Raw genomic sequence first — 21,154 nt, 5'->3', positions numbered from 1 at the left:
ATCGCCAGCTACATGGTCCGAATGCCCGAGTCAGGTAGCATCCCGTCACCTTTTCTGATCTGATCTTCTCATTCTTCTCATTTTAGAGTCAGCTCCAGAACTAGAGGAGGTGAGACCAAGATATCTGTTTGGTTGGTGCCACCTCCTCTACTTGCTTGGACCCACCTCCTCCACATATGATTGGTTATCTGTCTGAACCAATCATTTTTCCTTCTGCCCTCAGAACATTTTTTCTGAAAGTAAAACTCTCACGAGCCTGAGGTACTTAGGGTGAAGAGCCTTGCCCAAGGACCCAGCAGTGACATAATTCTGCCAGCTATGGGATTATATGTGTTAGGCCAGCAGGTAGATACACTGTTACAGACTCAGAATTGAAACCTAAAAGTTGTTGGTGCCCACAAAGAATCCAGCTCTTCACATAAACATCCTTCTGTTGTGATAATGGTAGCAAATTATAAGCTAACTCCTTTTATTAAACCGAATGATTTCTGATGCTATGGCGATTTAATCTGGGGTGTTTCCATGCCTACTAGGTTGACGGTTGAAATGTAACAGCACAGTTTAGCCAGTGAAGTCGTTGTTTCCTGGAGCTACTCCATCGCAGAAGAGGGTTATGGGTCGGCCATGTTCACTTTCCTCTGTGCTCCTCTGTGGTTCTTCCTTCGAAGCCAACAATCTTCGCCACAATAGGCTTTGATGTGACACAATCCCTGAATCTGGAGGCAGGGGTCTTGTAATGAAAGCACAATGACAGCCTTACTTATCAACAAACCCAGTAAATTAATTGCATTTTAAAAATGGCTTGTGAGTAACGCAATTCAAAGTCAATATCTGCAAAATTTAATTACACGTTTTAGCTTATTATAACACAAAATTTGCATTTCATTAATAGGAGGCTATCTCTTATAGCCTTCAGTAAACCTATTTTACCAAAGTAAATTGAAGTAGTGTTTAGTCGATTGTTATTGATGACGCTCGGTTTGAGGTCATGTGACCTTTATCCAATCATTTATTGAGGTCACTCTGTTAAGGACAGAGGTTAGCAGTTGTGGTCTCCTAATACGTTTCTGTTTTCTCTTGTTTTCAAGCTTTTAACACTATCATGCAAAGCTGAAGAAACCTGGTGCATCATGGGCTTTTACGCAAACTTCCACTGCATGGCACATGCAGTGATGTCAGTGACTCAGCGTTCTCTCTTTTTTTTTTGCTAGTTCTAATTTTCCTTTTCTCCACCATATTGATTACCTGGATGAAGTGAGTGGGGGATTGATTTTCCCTGAAAGAGTGAGCAGGAGAGAAGCCAGAACGTGAAACCCACCTAGAAGGAGACAGTTTGATTAAGTTCTTTCTCTCTCCGTCTTTCTCTTGACTTTGACCTCTGCCCTTGTGTCCTACACTCCAAGCTGACTTGAAACACTATCTTAGACAGCCTTGGATAAAGCTCAGAGCTCAATGCATTATGCAGGACTGTTACATAACACACAAAGCTTTGGGGTGGATTCTGTCCAAAAAAACAAAGCACTACGGTGCTCACGCTTCTGGGAATTTTTCCTCACTTCTCACCGTGCTTGACGATAGACTAAACATCTCCTCCCAAATCCCCCTTGGAATCCCTTCATTCTTTTCCATATGAAAACACATCTATTCTCTTAAAAATTAGTTTTCGTGCCTTGAGGTAATTTTACTGGCAATTGGAGGCAGTAGTTTTTGTATAACCCCAAGACTATATTTTTATGTATTATATGGCGACAGAAGCAGATTTTAACTGGTTCTAGTTATGATATCTATTTTTCCCGTCTGTATATATTATAGCTGCTCAGATATTCTGCTGAATGTTTTTCTTGAACTTTGCTTTCAGTCTAAATAACAAAATTACACATAAAATGTTTTTCCCTGGCACCAATGGTTGTGTTCTTGGCCTGGCTGATCCCTGCTTTGTTTTTATATGACAGAAAATGCTTGGCATTCCGGAATTTTCCTCTTCCGATGCTGAGCTTTCATTCCCGTGGAATGACTCTGGAGTGGAAGCAATGTGACAGTCTGGAAATCTATAGCGAACTTCTATGAAGGTCATCGCGTGTTGCGCTTGCATTTTTCTGGAGGGTGTTTATACTTGCATATAACATTTTGCAAGCAGCTATAAAGAATGAAAGGAATGTACAGTATTATGAAAACAGTATTATAGAAAAGTATTATAGCAACACTGTCATTCACTGCCCTTATAAACAGAAGTAAAAGGGCCATTAAAGTTCAGTTTTTCTAGAGGTAGTTGCACCAATTGTAAGAGACAGGGTGCAGCTGACTCCTGATTGCTGTCTTCTGAGTCAGCCTGTGAATCACTCATACCACTATGCTTTTCCTCAGGAATAAGTGCTTGGCTCACACCAGTATGGGTCATATCTTGGGCAGCCACTGGGTGGTCAGGGCTGCATCGGAGCCCTGTCAGAACCTGCTTCCCATAAACCCAAACCTGGACCTTCCAGTTCAGGAACTCGAGCTCTTAGCTGGGACAAAGACTCACTTCATGTACTAATACAGTGTGTATAATACTGCCAAGGCTGGCTGCGTAAAGGGAATAGATTAATATACACTTTGCTTAGAGCATCTCCATGGAGGTGTGTTGATAGAAGCACTAGCTTCTTATTAGAACATATTTTATGGGATAGGCTGTTACAGGGGATTTGAGTTATATGGTAGGAATCCACATGATTAAAATGACCCATGATTACGTTAGTGCTGTGATCGTAGCTTAGTGGTCAGCCGAGTTTGGAGAATCTTCTGGATTAGAGAGATGCAGAAATAAACTCCAGCCTCGACACTACTGTTTGTACTCTAGACTTTCAGATATCCTGCTGAATAAAGCTAAATATCCTTGAGAAATCACTGATTAGTCATATAGAAGATTTGGTTCCTATTTTTTGTTCTCCTTCAAACAATTCTTTAGTTTGATTGCATCACTATAATGCACAATGAATGTTAAATTATTAATATTAAAAGCTGCAGCATTTGTATAAAAGGAGAACTGGCAGAATATTGTCACATTTTGCCTGCCATCTATGTTTATTGTCGAATGGAACGGTGTTCGGTTAGCTAGGGAAAACACTTCCCATGTAAGAGTGACACTGGATTTTATCCAGTTACTGGATTTGAGGTCCTGATCCAGACCATGTCGGATCCCTTGGGCCCCCCTCGACATTCTCGGTCCAGAGGTGATTGGCGTGTTTCCCAGGCGGGATTGCCAGAGAGAATTTAGCGGCAGAGCCTGATGCTAATGCTAACTGTTACCCAGAAGGCCTGCTTCTCACATGCCTTGTAGAAGATCGGGAAATCCTTGCAGGGTTTTCAGAGGTGCCAGCAGCTCCTCCCACACTCCCCGCATAACTGGCACAGCTTCGTGCTGTTCACACAACTGCGTTAATCCTGCCAGAACTTTAGGAAGCTACAAAGGAGCTACGGACCGCTAAGATAAGCAAACTGCCTTCCTGTTTGTAAGGACAGCTATAGCAAAAATTATAGATGGACTCCTGTTTAACATTTGAAGTTCTTGATAGGTTTGTGACGCAATAGCACAACACATCCTGCTCCCAATAGCTAAATTACAATAATTAATTTTGTAAAATAAACAAATGGCCTAAAACAGCTTTGACGTCCTTGATTAGTAGTTTTGTAATTTAGAGCTTGTTTTTCACTGTAGGCCTAGTGACCTGTCTGCATTTTTTGGTAACAAATTAATCCTTTTCTGAAGAAGGTTGGTCAGCTGGGGGAGGGTGGGCAGGGTCTACAATGAGCCACTCCAATCCCCCTCCCCCAACATCCTGCAGTTGGCATGAGCCGAGCATGTTCAGGATACCAAAGGTGGCTGTTGTATTGGCCAATCGGGTGTGTGTGTGTGTATGTGTGTGTGTGTGTGAGTGAAGAGGGGAAGAATGGATGGAATGCTCTGCTTGGACGGACTCTCTGGAAATGCAGAGGATCCTTGTTGCTGTGGTCAGGCTGCTCCTCGCTGCTGCCGCTGCGTCTGCCCGTGTCTCAGGGCAGCTGGGTGAGTTGTGAGGCCTGTGGGCTGGTAGCCATACCCTCCTCCCTACATGTTCACTCAGGGTTTGGGCTTGGCTATTCCTCAACAGACTGGAACCTGTCAGCAACGTGCCAGAATTATTCCCCACTTTGATTTCTGTGCATATTCCATTTAATTCGATTTTGAGATGCTGAAGTGTTCGTTAAAGGATAAATTCATTATAGCGCTTAAATCTGCCACTGCTTACTTTTTAGGCATTATTTTATATCAGTTATTACTATATCAATGTTATTAAATATGTATATGTTTATCTAATGCATATATTTTTCTCTGTAAAATATAAATCTTTGAAATCTTTTTTGAACAAGACACCCATCTAGAAATTGCATTTGTTTTGTATTAAAATGATGTTATAATAATATTTGAATGGTGATTCTCTAAACCAAACCTTCAGTAAACGCAGAAAAGGCCAGATGCTAATTAAGTTACAAGCTAACTGATTAACCAGATCTAACGTAAAGAAGTACTGTGGTCTTCCAGCCCCCGAGGATCCGCCCCAGAACCTGTCTGTGTGGAACATCACGTCCAAGTCCTTCTCTGTCTCTTGGGATCCACCGACCATCATCACCGGGCGCTTCAGCTATGTCCTGGAGCTCCACGGCCCTGCTGGTGAGATCGGCGAGAACCCGCATGCACCCATGTGCCGTTTCATCCCCTGGCTTGCATTCCTTCCTAGAACTGAGGGGCTTAAGTAGCACATCTATAATTTATAGTCTATTGTGATCTACGCTAGCACATAGAAATCCGCTCTCTGAGCGAATCGGACGCTGGATCTGTTAAGCATCTATCTCTCCATATCGTATTTAGATCGAGTAATATGGTGTCTTGATCAACATAATCTTATCTTTAGAGTGCATGCTACCGTAAGGCAATGGTCAGCAGAGTTTGCACTGAAGTAAGTTTCCTCATCACTATATTTTTCTGTGCTTCGTTCTAGGTTTCATGTTTGAAAACAGCACCATTGATATGAAGCTGTCATACTCCGGTCTCACCCCCTATACGAACTACAGGCTGGTTATTCGAGCTAAATCCGCTGGTGCTCTTGGACCAGAGGCGGTAACCACTGTTCTGACTCCAGCAGAGGGTTAGTGTTACACTTGAGGATTTTTCAGAGGAATCCGATCTGCTGTAGGAGTAGGAACCCTTCCCCATCTCATTCATCGCCACTAGTTAACCTCTGTCGCCCTCTGCTGGCCAGAAGAGTTATAAGATGCCTCCACCAGCAGATTGTGGCAATTGATAGTTTGCTTATTTACCTTCTGTGTGTTGTTTGCGGCATTGCAGCTGCCTTCAGTCTCTGCCTTAATGTGGTTCTCCTGTGCATGTTTTTGCTGCTGCATAGCTCCCAGTGCCGTGAATGACCTCACCACCACGGCAATTGACTCCACATCGGTGAAGCTGTCATGGAGGAGTCCCAGCCATCCCAATGGACTAATCACCCAGTACAAGATTCTGGTTCTCATCCAGGACACAGTGGTGCAGAACATCACTCTCACTGGAAGGGAAAATGTGGAGGTGCTTACTTCTGCAATGATACGTTTGTTCATAAAAGTTTCCATAAAACTTTTGATATATAGGCAGTCCACAGGTTGCGAACAAAATGCGTTCCCTAAATCAAGGTTTAAGTCGAATTTTTAAGTCATAAAAATACAGTACAAAATAATAATAATAATAATAATTATACAGTAAATAATTAAAAGTAACTACATACTGTAGTGTACCTCTAGTCGATGAACCGCCAGAGCCACAAGATGCTATCATGAACGTCACAAAGTAGTGCGTGCATTTGGTATTACAAACCATATCTAAGCGTATTTTTTATATAACAGACTTTATGGCAGTCTGTTAGTAAGTATGAATTTTCCGTAAGTTGGACATTTTTAACCTGGGGACTGCCTGGAAATCTAGCCGTCTGGTTGAGAATGATCAAACTCTGCTTTAATAATATGTCAGTACATTGTCACAGAATGACTCTTGTTGTTGTCTTCTTGTTGTTATACATAAACCGTTCGTCTTATTTGTATAAATGTGCCCACCGATGTGTTGCTTTGCCGTAGGGTAACAGGTTACTCAGGGCCAGAAGGGATATCATCGATCTTCTGCCACAATCTCACGGAAGATCAGTCAACTTCAACCCAACAACTTCGCTGCCTTTATCCCAAGGCACAGCATTTCCCCTGTCTACCACAAGTCCTTCTGACAAAGGCACCACCCAAACAGCCTCCACCCAAACGCCGACCCCCCTGGCGCTCACCCTCTCTCCCACGGCCTCACCTCCAGCCTGGCTAACAGCCACCATTCCCTCCCGGGCATCTGATGGTCATGTACAGGATGTATCCACCACCCCGACTGGCACTGCTCCTACGGGGACGATGCAGGCTTTCACTGCTCCCATTGGCTCTGACCCGACTCAGACCCGGCTCTCCACACGCTCCGCTACTCCAGGTGATGTCACAGAAGGTAAATCATTTGATCAATCATATGATTGCTGCCAAGTGGGGCTGCTTATACATCATCTCTGTTTTGTGTCTTCCCACTACTCACTGGAGATTAGTGTTTATCACCCTGTAAGGGAAGAATGTGTTTTATCTATTGAAGATAGACTGGGGTTTTTCCTCCAAGACACCAAAATCCTGCTTCAAAAATGATTCCATTATATGTGATGTGTTCAATCAATGTCATTTTGAATCGTTTCACTTCTTGTGTCATCCACAGTCATGGTTCCCACCGTAGAAGTGATCGACATGTCCGCTGATCCGATCTCCTACGTGGTTCAAAACCTCAGTCCCTTTACAGAATACACATTCACCGTTTCTGCCTTCACTACTGTCGGGGAAGGACCTGTGGTGGAAATTGTGGCGAAAACTAGGGAGCAGGGTAACATCTGTCCGCAGCTGCTTACCTACAGAGAGCTGTAGTGTTTCAGTCTGGAAGGTTTAGCCTCTGACACCTGACACCTCTCATTCTTTTTTAGTGCCAAGCTCTGTTCAAAGCATCTCTTGCCAAAATGTAAGCACCACCTCCATCCTGGTGTCGTGGGAACCTCCTCTGTACCCAAACGGCAAGATCACGCATTATACTGTCTATGGGCTGGACCTGAGCAACCAAGAGTCTTTCAAGTGGGTTACCAATGAGACCAGTATCATCCTTACAGGTGATACATCGCAAGTTTGTTTCTGCTCCCTGTGCAAGCCTTCAGATTACAGATGCTCCTCTACTTACGAACGAGATACGTTCCGAACGGCCGTTCATAACTTGAAATGTTCGTAAGTCGTTATTCAACATCATTTTAAGGGTATATGCAAGTACAAAGAACTAGGATGCTGGGAGTACGCACGCTACGCTGCTGCGCGGCGGGAGTAGCTGCCAGAGGTCGTACTAGGCAGAATTTGTGTGCAGAGAAGAAAATGATGTTGCGGACAGGAAATGGGAGCCCAATGAACACAATTTGGACTTACAGTCCTCTTCGTTTGTATGTCTGAAAGTTTGTAAGTTGAGGAGTGTCTGTATTGCCTTTCCACAGATGATAATAGTTCTGCTGTATTCATATCCACAGCCATCATATATGCATTACACAGTCTATATTACTGTGATATAAATGTTCGTATTATATCCTTAAATGAGATTGCCAGCTTCAGGCTTTCTCATCGTATGTACAGGGAACCAAAACTCACTCTGTCCTCATTAAATTTCCAAAACTCACAGATGTTTTCTCAAAAATATATGACATGGAATGAGTGTGTTTTGGAAATTTTCTCGTCAGAAATTAATTTTTACGTTGTGCCCAAATACAGAACTGAAGAAATACACCCGATATAAGCTGCGAGTGGCGGCCTCTACAGCCGTGGGAGAGAGCTCCCTGTCTGAGGAGGACGACGTCTTTGCCGTCACCATGGAAGACGGTATTGGCATGTGTGCTACCGGAGGTGGAAAGTTCAGGTTCAGAAACTGAACTCAGGTTCACTTGAGTATGAAGAGTCACATTCACAGAGTACTCTGCTGGTTGGTTGAAACAAAATCTCGCTCAGGACTTTTACTTCCTGGACCTGAACTTTGCGCCTCTGCGTGTTGCTCACACCCTCACATCCTTTGCCAGATCCCAGTCAGAAGCCAACATCTTTATACTCTGAATGCTGTACAGATCAAGCCATATGGAAGAAGCTGCAGTATTTTGTATACAGTATATGACAAGTCGTAAACCTCATGGAGCATTGCTGCTGAAGCCAGATGTTCATGTCCTAAAGTGATAAATCAGCAGGGTGATTGGTGATTTTCTTAAAGTAAACCTCTCTCTGCTTTCCAGAGCCTGAGTCACCCCCGGTGAACCTAGCTGTTTACAACACCACCTCTTCCACGGCCGTGGTCACATGGTGGCCACCCGAGGCACCCAATGGGATAATCACGCTCTACAAGATCTTCTTTTGGAACTCCACGCTTGGCGCGGTGGTCAACAGCACATCCCCAAACGTTACGCTTCGTGGTTTGAAACCCTTCTCTTTCTACAACGTGTCTGTCAGAGCTTACACCAAGTATGGACATGGAAATCAAACATCTGCTGTTTTGGAGATCTTGACCGCTGAAGATGGTAAGTAAATCAGTGGGTCATCTTGGTATTATATTGCTGCACTATGCATATGTCCTACAGTATGTGCATCCTTCCGCTATACAGTTCCTGGAAGCCCCCCCTTCAACCTTACCTACGAAAGCATCAACTCCACTGAGGTGTTGGTCTCCTGGCAACCACCCCTGCTTGCCAACGGCATCATCTTGTTCTACACGGTGGAGTATTGGAACTCTACCCACAACCTCAACCTCAGCACCCCCGGAACCGCGGTCCGCCTGTCCAATCTCCGCAAGTTTGCCCGTTACCGCGTGATGATCCAGGCCAACACCCGGCTGGGCAGCGGGAACCAGACCAGTGAGATCCTTAACATCACCACGCTGGAGGATGGTGAGTGGGTGACCGAGCAGGTGGTGGATCCTGCCGTTCTTTAATTGGGAAGCTACCAAATAGAGGCTCTTCTCCATGGTATCGGTGATGGTAGGTAACAGATTCCTTTTAGGGTCAATGCCACATGGTTGCTGTTGTTGGCTTAAGATAAAAGTGGAATATGTCTGTGGGAGTGTGAATGCTACAAAATGTTCCTTCCTACACACTGTTTCATAATTTGCCTTTTTAGTTATTTTCAGGATGCCACAAGCCCCAGAATCTGCAATCTTTGTCATGCTAATTTAATTCTCTCCCGTAGCTTCGGATCAATGGCCTGCTGTCTTTTGTCTTGTTCGTTTCAAGCCGGGGCAGCATTGTTCCACATTATTGGTGTACAATTTCGTCTTTTTCTCCTTGTGTTTGCACTCAGAGAGGAGAATGCAAAATCCATCAAATCTGTTTGGGTCACTGCTGTGTCAAGTTTAACTTCTAAACAGCCACGTGTCAGCCTGATCACAATTGTAGCAGTGATCAAGACCGGGAAGATTAACTGAGGACTAGATGTTCAGTGCCTAACTGTATATATCTCACTACAATATATGGAGCAAAGAGTTTTCTCTTTGTTATGTGTCAGCATAAACCATTCACATAAATAATGAACATCAAATGGCTCTACATCTGTGAAGAATCCATACTGCAGTAGGTTCTGGCCCCTACACGCCATAGGTCCACTCATAATATGTGAAGGTTCTGCCCAGTGCTTTTTTCCTCCCATGATATCTAGGGTTGCGAATTTGAGTCATTCATCTTCGGTTCCACTTCATTTCATATTAGCTGGCAGCCAAAGCCATATTAGCTGGCAACCCAGTGTGCATTAAGCTCACATGTTCCCATCTGATTTGCAGCTCAATTTCTTGGATGCCACTGTATCCAGTGATTTAGGGCAAGTAATCAAGTCTGAAGTCACCAACAGCTAATGTGTTTTTCATAAACAGTACCAAGTTCTCCCCCTCGATTCCTGTTTGCCAGAAGGTTGTCTGATGACCAAGTAGAGTTGTCCTGGACACCACCGTTAGAAGTAAATTCAGAAATCTTATACTATCTTGTGCGTGTCTGGTAAGTTTAATTATTTTATATTTTAATGTGAGTAGAGAGGTATGTCAACCGGGTTTTAGTTGATTTTTTTAATACAATTATTTACCTTTTCTGCCTCTGCCCTTCCACTGGACAGGAATCTAACATTTGAGTATATACAGAATGTCACTGTCACATCCCTGGTGGTGACTGTCGAAGATGGTGGTCAGTACAATGCGTCAGTCTCTGCCTGGACCAGACTAGGGAACGGGGGCATTCTGGTCTTCGTCATGTTCACAGCCTCGGATACAGGTTGGTTGCACTCACAGGCTTCAACATCCAGTTGGATGCATGCCCATAAAAATGTGCCATACCCTCCACATCATTTTTTATTATGCCTTTCATTATGAACATTATGCCTTTCAGCACAGAGATGTTGATCATCTCCTTTGCTGACTCTTTGGCATTATATGTCAAAAAAAATATTGTTTTACTAATAATGATTTTCTGTTTAAAATATTTTTGTTGCTGTACATCATACGTCAATACTGCGTGTTTTTAAAAAAATCCCACAATGCATTGTGCATACAGTGATACATTATACATTCAACATTCCATTCCATTGTCACTGAGATGAAGAGGCTGTATATGGTTTTAACAACATGCATGCTTTGTGATCTGTAAGGTCCAGCTGATCCTCCACAGAACATCTCCTCCGTCAGCTTAACTTCCAGCTCAGTACAAGTGACGTGGCTCCCTCCCTCTCAGCCCAATGGACTCATCCTGTTTTACACTGTCTACTACAGTAACAGCTCCGGTGTTTACATCCAGGTGAAAATATCTGCATCATTTCACCTATTTGGTCACAGAAAGCAGGGCCGCAGTTTGTCAGGCTGGGCAGGTCCATTTAAACCGGCCTTGCGGTATGTGTCCTCCTCAGCCTCAGCGTCTGGGCTTATGGCCTAAACTGGGCCTGCCAGATGGACACAAACAGCTGGCGTGAGGAGTGAAAAAAAGAATTATTTTGGTGCTGAAAGATCTCGCGTATGCGATGGGAATGTGCCGGGATCAGTGTAATCTGTAGCTGGCCCAGAGTTGGTCCCGACCCAGGGGGTTGAGAAAAGCTGACACTGCCTTCAGTAGAAGGAGCTTAGTATTAATACTGGGATATCGGAATCTGAGCAGCCATGATGTACTCACAAACGTGCGTGTGTATTTATATATGAGGAATACCCTGAGAAACAGAGATTAGCCCTCAGTCCAGATCCTGCAAACTTGCAGTAACACCCACTATCCCTGCTTCCAAGCCTCACCTTGGCTTGCACTACCCAGTGCGCAAATAGCCGAGGTGCTGGCTAAGCCCCCCGGTGTTACACCTCCTCCACCAGTAGGGGTCGCTTTGAAGGGACAATCTTCTAATTAGCATTTCTCACCCTGGCTTTCCAGGTCAGAGTAAATAATGGCGCAGTCAGGATGTCAGAGATCAGAGGACGGTAGCAAACACAAACAGAGGCCGTGTCCAGCAAAGAGGAAATGCAGATTAAGCGCGGTGACGTAGTTTTGTTTGCACTGGGGGGTGGGGGGGGGGGGTGTTAATGAGTGTGTCTGCTGCTCTCAAGCCTTGATGATCAGTGAGCGGAGGTGAAACTTTCATCTGACTGGGAACAAGTGCAGTACACAAAGCCCTCATGCTAATAGTCAGAGCAGATGGCCGCATGGAGCTTTGGAACGATCCGGTTTTATTTTGCGTGCCAAATATGACGGTTTTTTTTGTCTCCCTCATGACCCTGCTGTGAATAAGCAGGTGGAAGATGGATGGATGGATGTTTGCTTGGCTGTGAAGTTGCTTTGACACACTTAAGTTTCCAAATGGGCATTTAAATTCATTAAATAGCTGCTAGCTGTCTTTTTGTCTACTATAAATAAACTGCATTCTTCTAAACTGTATGCACATATTTTTGAAGGATACGTATATACACGATTATCACAATCTGCCAATCTCTTCCTAATAAATATATTATCCAATGGGAAGTGAGGCATACTAGCCTTTGGTTGAAAGCACAAGGAAAGGAAATCCCTCTTATGGTGGATTCTGAAGCCTTTGGCGTTTATCGATACCTAGAACGCAAAGAATGTACTTCTGTTCTTGGCAAGAGTGTTCTTACTAACTTGACTCCCAAGAACGAACTTGGGATGTGATGAATGATGGGAATATTCTTGTTGCGATGGATGCAAGTGGTGCATCCTTGATTTCTCGGGTGAGGCAAGAACGACATCTGGGGATTTTTACCATCCTCTGTACTTCTGTTCTTGAGCATTGGAACTATACTTCAGGGCTGGAAGATGATGTTAAATGGTTAGGCGAGAACACCAGAACGGTCAAGTAGACATATTGATGAACACTCCTTGTTTCTCTCATCACTAGTCCTGGCTCACAGTTGTTAGTTGTGTATCCCCTGTAGCGGGTCCCCGTGTTTGACTTGGACCCCCAGTTGTCAGAGGGACCCCTGTCCATCGCCATAGGAAGCCTAGCTAAAGGAAGCAACTACAGCCTGTGGCTGACCTCCAGCACCGCACAGGGGGATGGCGGCGTCCTGAGTGACATCATCTATGTGCAGACGCCAGAGGATGGTGGGTAATCAGGCCTGCAGTCTCCCTAGTTGGTGGCGTCTGTGACCTTTTTACCCGGCTTGTTTTTAAAAGACAAAAACCACGTAAAGATTCTGAGGTTGGTGTATATGTGTTGGTATCAGTGACATAATTTTCAGCATTTTTGTGAAAGGAGAAAAGCCTGTCACTGTTGCAAACTGGTTCTTTTACTCTCAGCTCCTGTCACTTCAGTTTCATCACGGGATGACGTGAGATGACCAGTTTGTTTCTCCTTTTACAGAACGTGGTGAAAATCAAACTGTAACTTTAATAAAGCATAAAGCATTAAGCAACAGAATGTTTAGAAGGACAGATATGTTTGTCCTTTCTGCAAGCGGTTTCAGAAATGTTATCAGAAGCACTTTCATTTGAAAAAAACATGTTTGCATGTGTTGATTTAGAAATTGTACCAGTATAATATCACATTTCATGAGAGCCGTTGTTTATTTTTTGCTGTTCTTTGAATCGGTGAGCTGATCTGCAGGGCCCAGTTTAACTGATTAGACTGCATATGTTAATCTCATGTTTTTACGTGGTTTTGAGGGAAAAAAGGCGTAGACGTCACCTCGAAGTAAGAGCCCTCTTTATTCTGAAGCAATGTTGTTGACTGTGCTGGTTTATATTGTTACCTGTTCTGTATTATTACCCTTGTCCTGTTCCTGAGATCACACTCTCTAGTTAAAACCTGTTGTTGTTTTCCAGCTGCTGGGGATCCAACACTGCCTGTCCTGTTCAGACCAGGCCGTGACTCTCCCTTTCCTGGCTCCGCCCCTCACATGACCCTGTAGCCAATAGGCAACAGGCTTTCCATGTCCCCTCCCCCCAGTCTCCACTGGGAATCCCCACTGGGGTTTCCCCTCTGTCCTACAGGGGTTATTTACCCCCCCCACTCCTCCACCCCGCCCCCTCCTATGGTGGCCCACGTGGGCAAGTGTGTCACGTAGAGTTTGTCATTCACGAGTGCACGTCAGGAAATTCAACACGTCTAAGACATCTGAGACTTCATTCTGTGTGTTTCTAATGTAAATGCGTGCCACAGCCCTGAATGCTGGGTGCTTAGGGTCTAACAATACAGAGAGAGTGGGTGAGTGTGTGGGCGCTTGACACAGTGAAAGGGGTTTGACCGACTAGGCATGTCACCAGGTTCATGGTATCACAGCGACATCAATTAGGAAGATACCACGTCAGGTTGGTGTCGGGGGGTGTGCTGCGTGACTGTTTCCGTGTGCTTTGATTGGCGTTTCAGCGACATGTTCCACTTTTATGTTAAGCTCTGCCTTTTTCCTCTAATCTTTCAGTACCAGGCATCACAAATTGTGTGTTTTTCTGAATTTCCATGTTAATTAGATGATTCTGATTTTATTCTCACTGACCTCTTGAATCAGTGTGTTGCCATTGGATAATGAATACAAACAATGCAATGGTGGTAGATGTTTGTTATTAATATATATTCATTGCATTAAGTCTAATGATAAAATGAATATGGCTAGAGTCAATGATTCAAAGAGAATAATTTCCTTTTTATCTTTTATTTATTTATTTATTTATTTATTTATTTATATAGCGCATTTAATGTATTTTCTGGTTTATCAATATTTTATCTAATTAGTGTGATTCTCCTCTGGCTTGTAGTTCCGGACGGGCCGATCCACAATCTCACGGCCCTGAACTTCTCCTCCACTGCCATCATCGTGAGCTGGGACCCCCCCGTCTCACCCAACGGGCGGGTCTTCTACCACCTGACCCTCAAGGAGGCACGCGACGCCTCGGGCAACCGGACGGACAAGACGACCAGCGACACGGTGTTCCTGTTCACCAAGCTGAAGAAGTACACTGACTACGTGCTGACTGTCACACCAGCCACCTCTGCTGGCCACTCGGAGAACAGCACCACCCTTCTCCACTTGAGGACTGACGATGACAGTGAGTTGATCGCCATTGTCCTTCAATGGTCCAGCTAAGTCTCAGATCCCCATAAACCTCCTGGACGTCCTTCCTTGCCCTCATGTGTCCTTCCTGTTCCCAGTTCCCTCATCGCCACCAGTGATGGTCTCCAGTAGAAACATCACTTCCTCATCCATCCACCTATCCTGGCTGCCCCCAGCAGAGCCCAACGGCATCATCACTGGGTATTCATTGGTGGTGCAAGGGCAAGAAGGCTCCACCTCCAGCAGCACCTCCAACAGCACCATGACGCTCACTGGGCTGATGCCCTTCTCTCCCTACAACGTGTCCCTCGCAGCGGTCACCCGCCGGGGCACGGGGCCCATCCTCACTCTGCTTCTCCACACCGATGAAACTGGTATGGCGCCATGGCTGCTCTCAGACCTCTGAATTATCACCACGTCTTGCTTTAAATCCTGCTACCCAGCAGTCCTTCTCTGACAGGAAGGATTACCAGCACCAGAGAAGGTGGGGCTTCATGGGGCAGCTCCCAGAAGCATCGTGCAGATGTCATTCCAGGGGGATTTAGAACATAACTAATACAGGAAAACACAGAAAGCCATAACCTGAGCATTCAAAGTTCAGATTTACGGAATTATGGACAGATGCCCTGGGAGATCCCACTACCACGGAGAAATAGCTGACTGTCCTGTCATCCGCGCAGTAATAGTTCAAATTATAAAACAGTATATTTAAAAGTGACTTTCAGGACATTCATAGTCACCTCACAAAGAACAAAAACAACAACAAACACAATGACACCAATAAATTCAGGCATGGACTCAAAGTGAACATACAGTACCGGCCTAAAAAGATGAATGTTAATGGCAGTTTAACATAAGTGTTTGTGTGTTTAACATGGAGTCCAGTTGATGGATGTAAGGGGAAGGAGAGATCGGGGGCAGTCTGGGAAAAGGCTGAGGCAGCCGTGAGGCGCTTAATGTCCGGGACAGAAGGTGGACATTCTTGCGTGGGGGTCACAGAGTGCTTGCTTTCCGGCAGGCCCCGCCTCCCCGCCCAGGAACCTGAGTATCCTGAACCACACGGCAGATTCTGTGTGGCTGGCCTGGGAGCCCAGCCCTGACCCCAACGGCATGGTCCAGTTCTATGGCTTTAAGATCATGGAGCTCAACAGGCATATTTATACATACTGGGTAATTCTTCCTGCAGCGACAATCTATGGCAGGGGTGTCAAACTGCAGTCCTGGGGGGCCGGAGCCCTGTGTAGCTTAGTTCTTTCCCTGTTCCACCACAAATGATTCACCTCAACAGCTATGTGGTAATTAGCACAAGAAGTTGAATCAGGTGTGTTAAACGAAGGGAAACCCAAAAATGTGCAGGGCTCCGGCCCCCCAGGACTGGAGTCTGACACCTGTGATCTATGGTGTGGAAAGTTGATTGTCATTATGGTGGCAGGCAGATCTGAAATTTTGGGGTGGATGGTATGGTTTTAATGTGTATGCATGTGGTCTAGGTGTCAATAGAGCAGGGGTCACCAACTCCGGTCCTGGAGGGCAACTATCCAGTAGGTTTTCTATCCTACCTGGCTTCTGATGAGCCACACCTGTTCTCAGGTAAATACCAGGGCCAGGTGTGGCTCATCAGAAGCCAGGTAGGACAGAAGACTTACTGGATAGTAGTCCTCCAGGACCGGAGTTGGTGACCCCTGCAATAGAGTCACTGAAGGTAATTCATAATTTAGGCATCATTTAGTTAATTAAAAATCAATGATTAGTCATGTATTATATGATTGAATTGTTAATCAGACTTTTCAGTGAAAGTTGTCTGCTTCGGTTCCCAGAATTCATCTGGGCCAGCCACTCGAGCCCATCTGACGGGATTCCGACCTCACAGCACGTACCAGATCAGCGTGTGCACCTTCACCAGGGTGGGGAACGGCGATCAATACAGCGGGCCCGTCACGTTTAAAACCAACGAGTCAGGTACGCAGCGGCCTAGGAGATTAGCAAAAAATTAAGAATGGCACGAGCTCAGAAAAATGGCACCAGACTGTCAACATACAGGAGTATATCGTCATATGCACAGTAAACAGTTACTCTAGGCAATGAAAGTCTTACTCTGCATGTCCGGAGAGCACAAATGAAACACAAAACATATTGAGAGTACAAATTAAGATGCTTACAGTAAGACAATAAATATGGGTACAATGACAACAATAAAAATTTAAACAAAAGGCGCTGTAACGTGACATATCTCCGTAGCTATGGCTGTGGCCTGATGTCTCCATTGATATTTGAAGAGGGCACAGATTTTACAGTGTCCCTCCTCACCCTCTGGTGCAGTGTCAGGTCCTGTCGGGAACCTCTCCTGTTCCGGCTTGAAGTGGGACTCCGTGCTCCTGCAGTGGGAGCTGCCAGTCGACCCTAATGGAGAGATCACTCACTACCGGATCCAGTTCTCGGAGCAGGAGCAGGAGCTGAATGCCTCCGTGAACCATCACAGCATCGGGGGCCTGCTGGCTGACTCCCAGCACACCTTCAGCGTGATGGCGGTCAACTCAGTCGGGCCTGGAGAACACGCGATATGCACTACCAGTACGCCACCTGAAAAAGGTACTGCCATTCCTCTGTTATTTATTCCGCTTCTAACACTTCCTCATTTTGTCATTTCCAGTTACTAAATTTCTACCCGTAAAGGAAAGGAACAAATGATTGACTTGATGACGGTGACTGCGATCAAAATTTCACACGGTTTCTGCCAAGCTAAATAATTCAGCATCCTTTTACAAGTTTATTATTATGACCTTCCCACCCAACCTCTCCGAAATGTCCAGCAGCTATGACCATTTGCTTTATCTCATTCTTGTGCTATGCACATCTATTTTGTACATTTTGACTTTGTTTATATCTACAACATGATAGATCTTTAAAATGCACGTTTTCTCTTGCTGATCAAAGGCTTTGACTTTATAGATTACAATATATTCTTTGCCTCTATTCATTTTTACATGAATATCATATTATATCGGCTTGTGATAGACTGGCATCCTGTTTGGGGTTTATAAGCCCTTGTCATGTGCCCTGTAGTTCCTGGGAGATGCTGCACTGGTTAAGCGGCTATGAATTCTGTGCCTGCTTGTCCTGTGCAGGGTCATGCGGCTCTGGAGCCTATCCTGGCAGCTACAGGGTCAAGGCAGGGAATAACCTAGGATGGAGGGCCGGCCAATCACAGGGCACATTCACCCCTATGGGCATTTTGCTAACCCCAATTAACCTCAGCATGTTTTTGGGCTATGGGGGGGGGGGGGGGGACCAGAGTACTTGGATGATACCCCATGATGACACAGGGAGAACGTGCAAACTCTACACACATGGAACCACAGCAGACACTCAAAGCCTGGTTGGCAGCAGTGCTAAGCACCTTGCCACCATGCCGCCCCTTGAATGATATTACATTAGTAATTATTTTTAGGGGGGAACTTGAAAATATAAGTGGTTAAGAAATCGATTTTCCTTAAATAATGTGCACCAAAATATATATACTATATCAATGTCTATATATTATTTCATAACATGTGTATGTCTTAGTATATGTATGGTGTTTGTTTTTTGAGTAAATGTTTAAAAAATATGTCACTGAAAATATCTTAACAGGTCGCTTCTTTGCTTTACTTTAGGGAATCTTTAAGTCAGCTGTTACATATGAGATTTTCTTTTAATTTAATGGCTACCTGTTTAGTTTGAGTTAAATCCGCATCCTCTCACCACACTCGCAAAACAACTCATGGCAAATTCAAGGAGCCGATGGCCCTGAATTCGCAAATCATGCACTGGGAATGGAAGTGGGGAAATGGAAATGGCCTCGTCTGCTCTTACACCGGCTCCTGATGTCTCTCTCGCTTTTTTGCTTTGACTTCCCAAATTGGTCTTTCACGCCTGGCGGAACGCTGAATGGGAAGAACATCACAGTGCTGATTGATTCTGTTAAAGTGTTTGTTCCGCCTTTCCGATAGTCGCCGCCGTGTATCGGCTGGAAAACCTGAAGGATAGTGGTCATACTTAATGAGCCCACATTGTTAGTCACACTGTCCCAGCCAGCATTGACTCATTCCTAATGTATTTATTCTAAACTTAAAACTAAAAATGAATTAGTCTCACTCTTCAGACTGCTGAGCTTTTATTTTCCACAAAATCTTTCTTTCTGGGGGAAAAATACATTGGACTCGCTGTGGCTTTTGGATCCAGTAGAGAGATTATGTGAAATGAAATAGGTCAGGCTGTTTTCACAAGAGGGTAAGCTTCTGACACCTGAACCGACCCCGAGGTCACGTGGCGCCCCCTCACACGGCCGGGGCTCCCCATTGTGTGACGACAAGGCCGAGACCTCCTAAGGCCCTTCGGAGTTTGGGGGCACGGGGGCACGGCTTCCCATCCTGAAGGTTAAGATGTAGTGATGGGCCACGTCCAGATATGAGAGCCGCCCAAAGATATGTGGAGAGCAAAAGTGCACTGCCACCATTGCAAAGGCACCTTCAGTAAATCACTCTGGGTGCAAATGACGAATGTGCAACGGCCATCACAATAAACGCAGATGAAATGTGCTCAAAGGAAAGGTCATTCCTTTAAATAACTATGGCCTTGACTAGGACGTCAAGTGTGTAATCAAATGTTTTGCCATTTGGAAATATGACTATTTTCAGTAAAATAAATAAAATGATTGCTTAAGCCTATGAAGAAGAGAATAAAATGCCAAATTATGGTGTCTTACAGCATAGAGAGTTTCAAAAGATGGATAAAATGTATTACAGGAAATAATGCATTTCATATTTTAGTTGAAAGCTGTAAAACAATTAATAGTCCGTTTGTAAGAATTGTTGTAATTGTAGAGCTCTGGCTTTTGCATTGTGCCGTTAAATTGCTATGTAAGCTTCTCCATGAATCACTGTATTATTGCAGTGGTTTAAAATAAAAATCATAGCAATTCCAAAAATGCTCTGAGCCAGTTCAACATCTACAGGCTCTATACTGAGCTATCCGGGTTTACTGTGTCATGTCTGGCTTCACAGAGCTTCTCACCACAGTGATTCTCTGCTTCCTTCCAGTTTATTCCAGTTTTGTATTTCCCTCCCTCCCAGCGTGGTGGAGCTGTTGCACAGAACGGTCTGGGTTGGATCAGGGAATATTACGAAATATTCATTTGCACCGGATTGGCAGCACTGCCAGCAAGTCCTAGTATTTTTCAGAGATGTATTTGTCTGTTTTCAGAAACCTGTTTGCACGTTGTCAACGTCGTGATTCAAGGCCAGGCAACAGGTGCAACTCGTGAAAAAAATCCATAGCGATGACATCCATTAGGAACATAGCGTGAAGCCACACACAGAGTGTCATGAACCTTTTACGAGATCCTGCGCGTTTAGATAGGTGGTCTCACGCTAAAAAGGTGCCGAATGAAGTATCTATCAGCATTTTTCTGCCAGTCGTGTGTGGGCCCTTTCATGCTAATTCTCAACAAATTCATTTCAAATGTGCTAACAGTGTTCTGATGTATTTAGGTATCATATACCAATAAACAAATCGTAAAGCTAGCTACTGATAAATAGTTCTTCTTTGTTTTGAGTGACGCAGGGTTGCCAGCTGATGGGGGTGAGCTGGCAGGAGTGAGATTTTCAATTCGACACAAGTCTGCACACACATGCACACACATGCACACACATGCACACACATGCACATGCCGTTACATGTACAGCAGTGGAAAAATTTAAGACTCCACTCTATATTTTTAAACAAACCTTAAACAAAATTAATTGTGGTTCTGCTGGCTGAAGGCTACGCTGAGCAACAAGATGCTTTCAGGTTAAAAATTTCTCAGACAGCAGTACACAAAAATAAGGTGAAGCAGGAGACACTGGGAACAACCAGAAACCAGCCAGGTAAAAGGCGGAAGCGACATTCTAATGCCAGAGATGACTGTTACCTTATCCGACATTTTCTCATGATTCGAAAGATGACATCAAGGGAACTTCAAAAGGAATGGGAAACATTAAGTGCAGGTGTGAAGTGCACTGCTAGGGCAGTTTGAATCAGGCTCCTAGAAGTAGGACTGAGGTCCCATAAAGCAAAGGAAGAAGCTCTTCATTAATGAGAAATAGGGAAGAACCAGACTACAGTTTGCAGAAAAATATATATTATTCACAGACGCACACCCATAAATTGAGAAATGAGTGAAAGAAAAAATTGTGCTGTGCTCTATGAATTATTTCCACGGCTGTATTGTAACAGTTTTATTATCCTGTAAATAGTCTGTAGGGTTTTGCAAACTATCCTAACACTTGATGTAGCTAACTTTTGGTTTATCATGGAATAATGTAGATTTGCCATAAGATTTCTTGTGTGAGAGTCTGAAAGCATGAATGTCACACCAGATGCGTGACAATTGGCAGCCCTGGTGACATTATCGCTCAGTGGACAGTAATGTTGCCTAATGTCTCCAGCAATGGAGGTTCTAATCCCAGTCTTGCT

The 21,154-nt window shown here is 44.5% G+C and overlaps 2 protein-coding genes across 2 annotated transcripts in view; both read left to right on the top strand.

Annotated features, from left to right (window-relative positions):
- Positions 1 to 3,897: 3,897 nt before the first annotated feature.
- The window catches only part of ptprq (protein tyrosine phosphatase receptor type Q), a 39,394-nt gene continuing 22,137 nt past the window's right edge, over positions 3,898 to 21,154 (top strand). The window contains exons 1-15 of the mRNA XM_023838665.2: positions 3,898 to 4,042; positions 4,559 to 4,687; positions 5,016 to 5,162; positions 5,421 to 5,593; positions 6,136 to 6,538; positions 6,794 to 6,955; positions 7,053 to 7,232; positions 7,873 to 7,980; positions 8,382 to 8,663; positions 8,748 to 9,029; positions 14,364 to 14,654; positions 14,758 to 15,033; positions 15,678 to 15,829; positions 16,477 to 16,618; positions 16,979 to 17,248. Of these exons, the coding sequence (XP_023694433.2) occupies positions 3,931 to 4,042; positions 4,559 to 4,687; positions 5,016 to 5,162; positions 5,421 to 5,593; positions 6,136 to 6,538; positions 6,794 to 6,955; positions 7,053 to 7,232; positions 7,873 to 7,980; positions 8,382 to 8,663; positions 8,748 to 9,029; positions 14,364 to 14,654; positions 14,758 to 15,033; positions 15,678 to 15,829; positions 16,477 to 16,618; positions 16,979 to 17,248 (3,109 nt within the window). The 5' untranslated portion in view covers positions 3,898 to 3,930. The remainder of the gene's footprint in view (positions 4,043 to 4,558; positions 4,688 to 5,015; positions 5,163 to 5,420; positions 5,594 to 6,135; positions 6,539 to 6,793; positions 6,956 to 7,052; positions 7,233 to 7,872; positions 7,981 to 8,381; positions 8,664 to 8,747; positions 9,030 to 14,363; positions 14,655 to 14,757; positions 15,034 to 15,677; positions 15,830 to 16,476; positions 16,619 to 16,978; positions 17,249 to 21,154) is intronic.
- On the top strand, positions 9,664 to 14,233 carry LOC140591751 (phosphatidylinositol phosphatase PTPRQ). The gene is made up of 6 exons (XM_072713228.1): positions 9,664 to 9,688; positions 10,004 to 10,124; positions 10,240 to 10,394; positions 10,768 to 10,913; positions 12,545 to 12,713; positions 13,434 to 14,233. The coding sequence occupies exons 1-6, from the start codon at positions 9,664 to 9,666 to the stop codon at positions 13,517 to 13,519; spliced, it is 702 nt and encodes a 233-aa protein (XP_072569329.1). The 3' UTR covers positions 13,520 to 14,233.

Source organism: Paramormyrops kingsleyae, chromosome 1 (genome assembly GCF_048594095.1).
Source record: "Paramormyrops kingsleyae isolate MSU_618 chromosome 1, PKINGS_0.4, whole genome shotgun sequence".
NCBI lineage: Eukaryota > Metazoa > Chordata > Actinopteri > Osteoglossiformes > Mormyridae > Paramormyrops > Paramormyrops kingsleyae.
Note: the sequence above shows the minus strand (reverse complement) of the source record. Positions and strands in the feature narration are given on the sequence as shown.

What these genes read in the sequence shown, in the direction of transcription:
- LOC140591751 (XM_072713228.1), top strand. Translation starts at nt 9,664, where the DNA reads ATGAACATCAAATGGCTCTACATCT. An exon ending in GCTCCGGTGTTTACATCCAG is followed by an intron (nt 10,914 to 12,544) that starts GTGAAAATATCT and finishes TATCCCCTGTAG; the next exon opens with CGGGTCCCCGTGTTTGACTT. An exon ending in TGTGCAGACGCCAGAGGATG is followed by an intron (nt 12,714 to 13,433) that starts GTGGGTAATCAG and finishes GTTGTTTTCCAG; the next exon opens with CTGCTGGGGATCCAACACTG.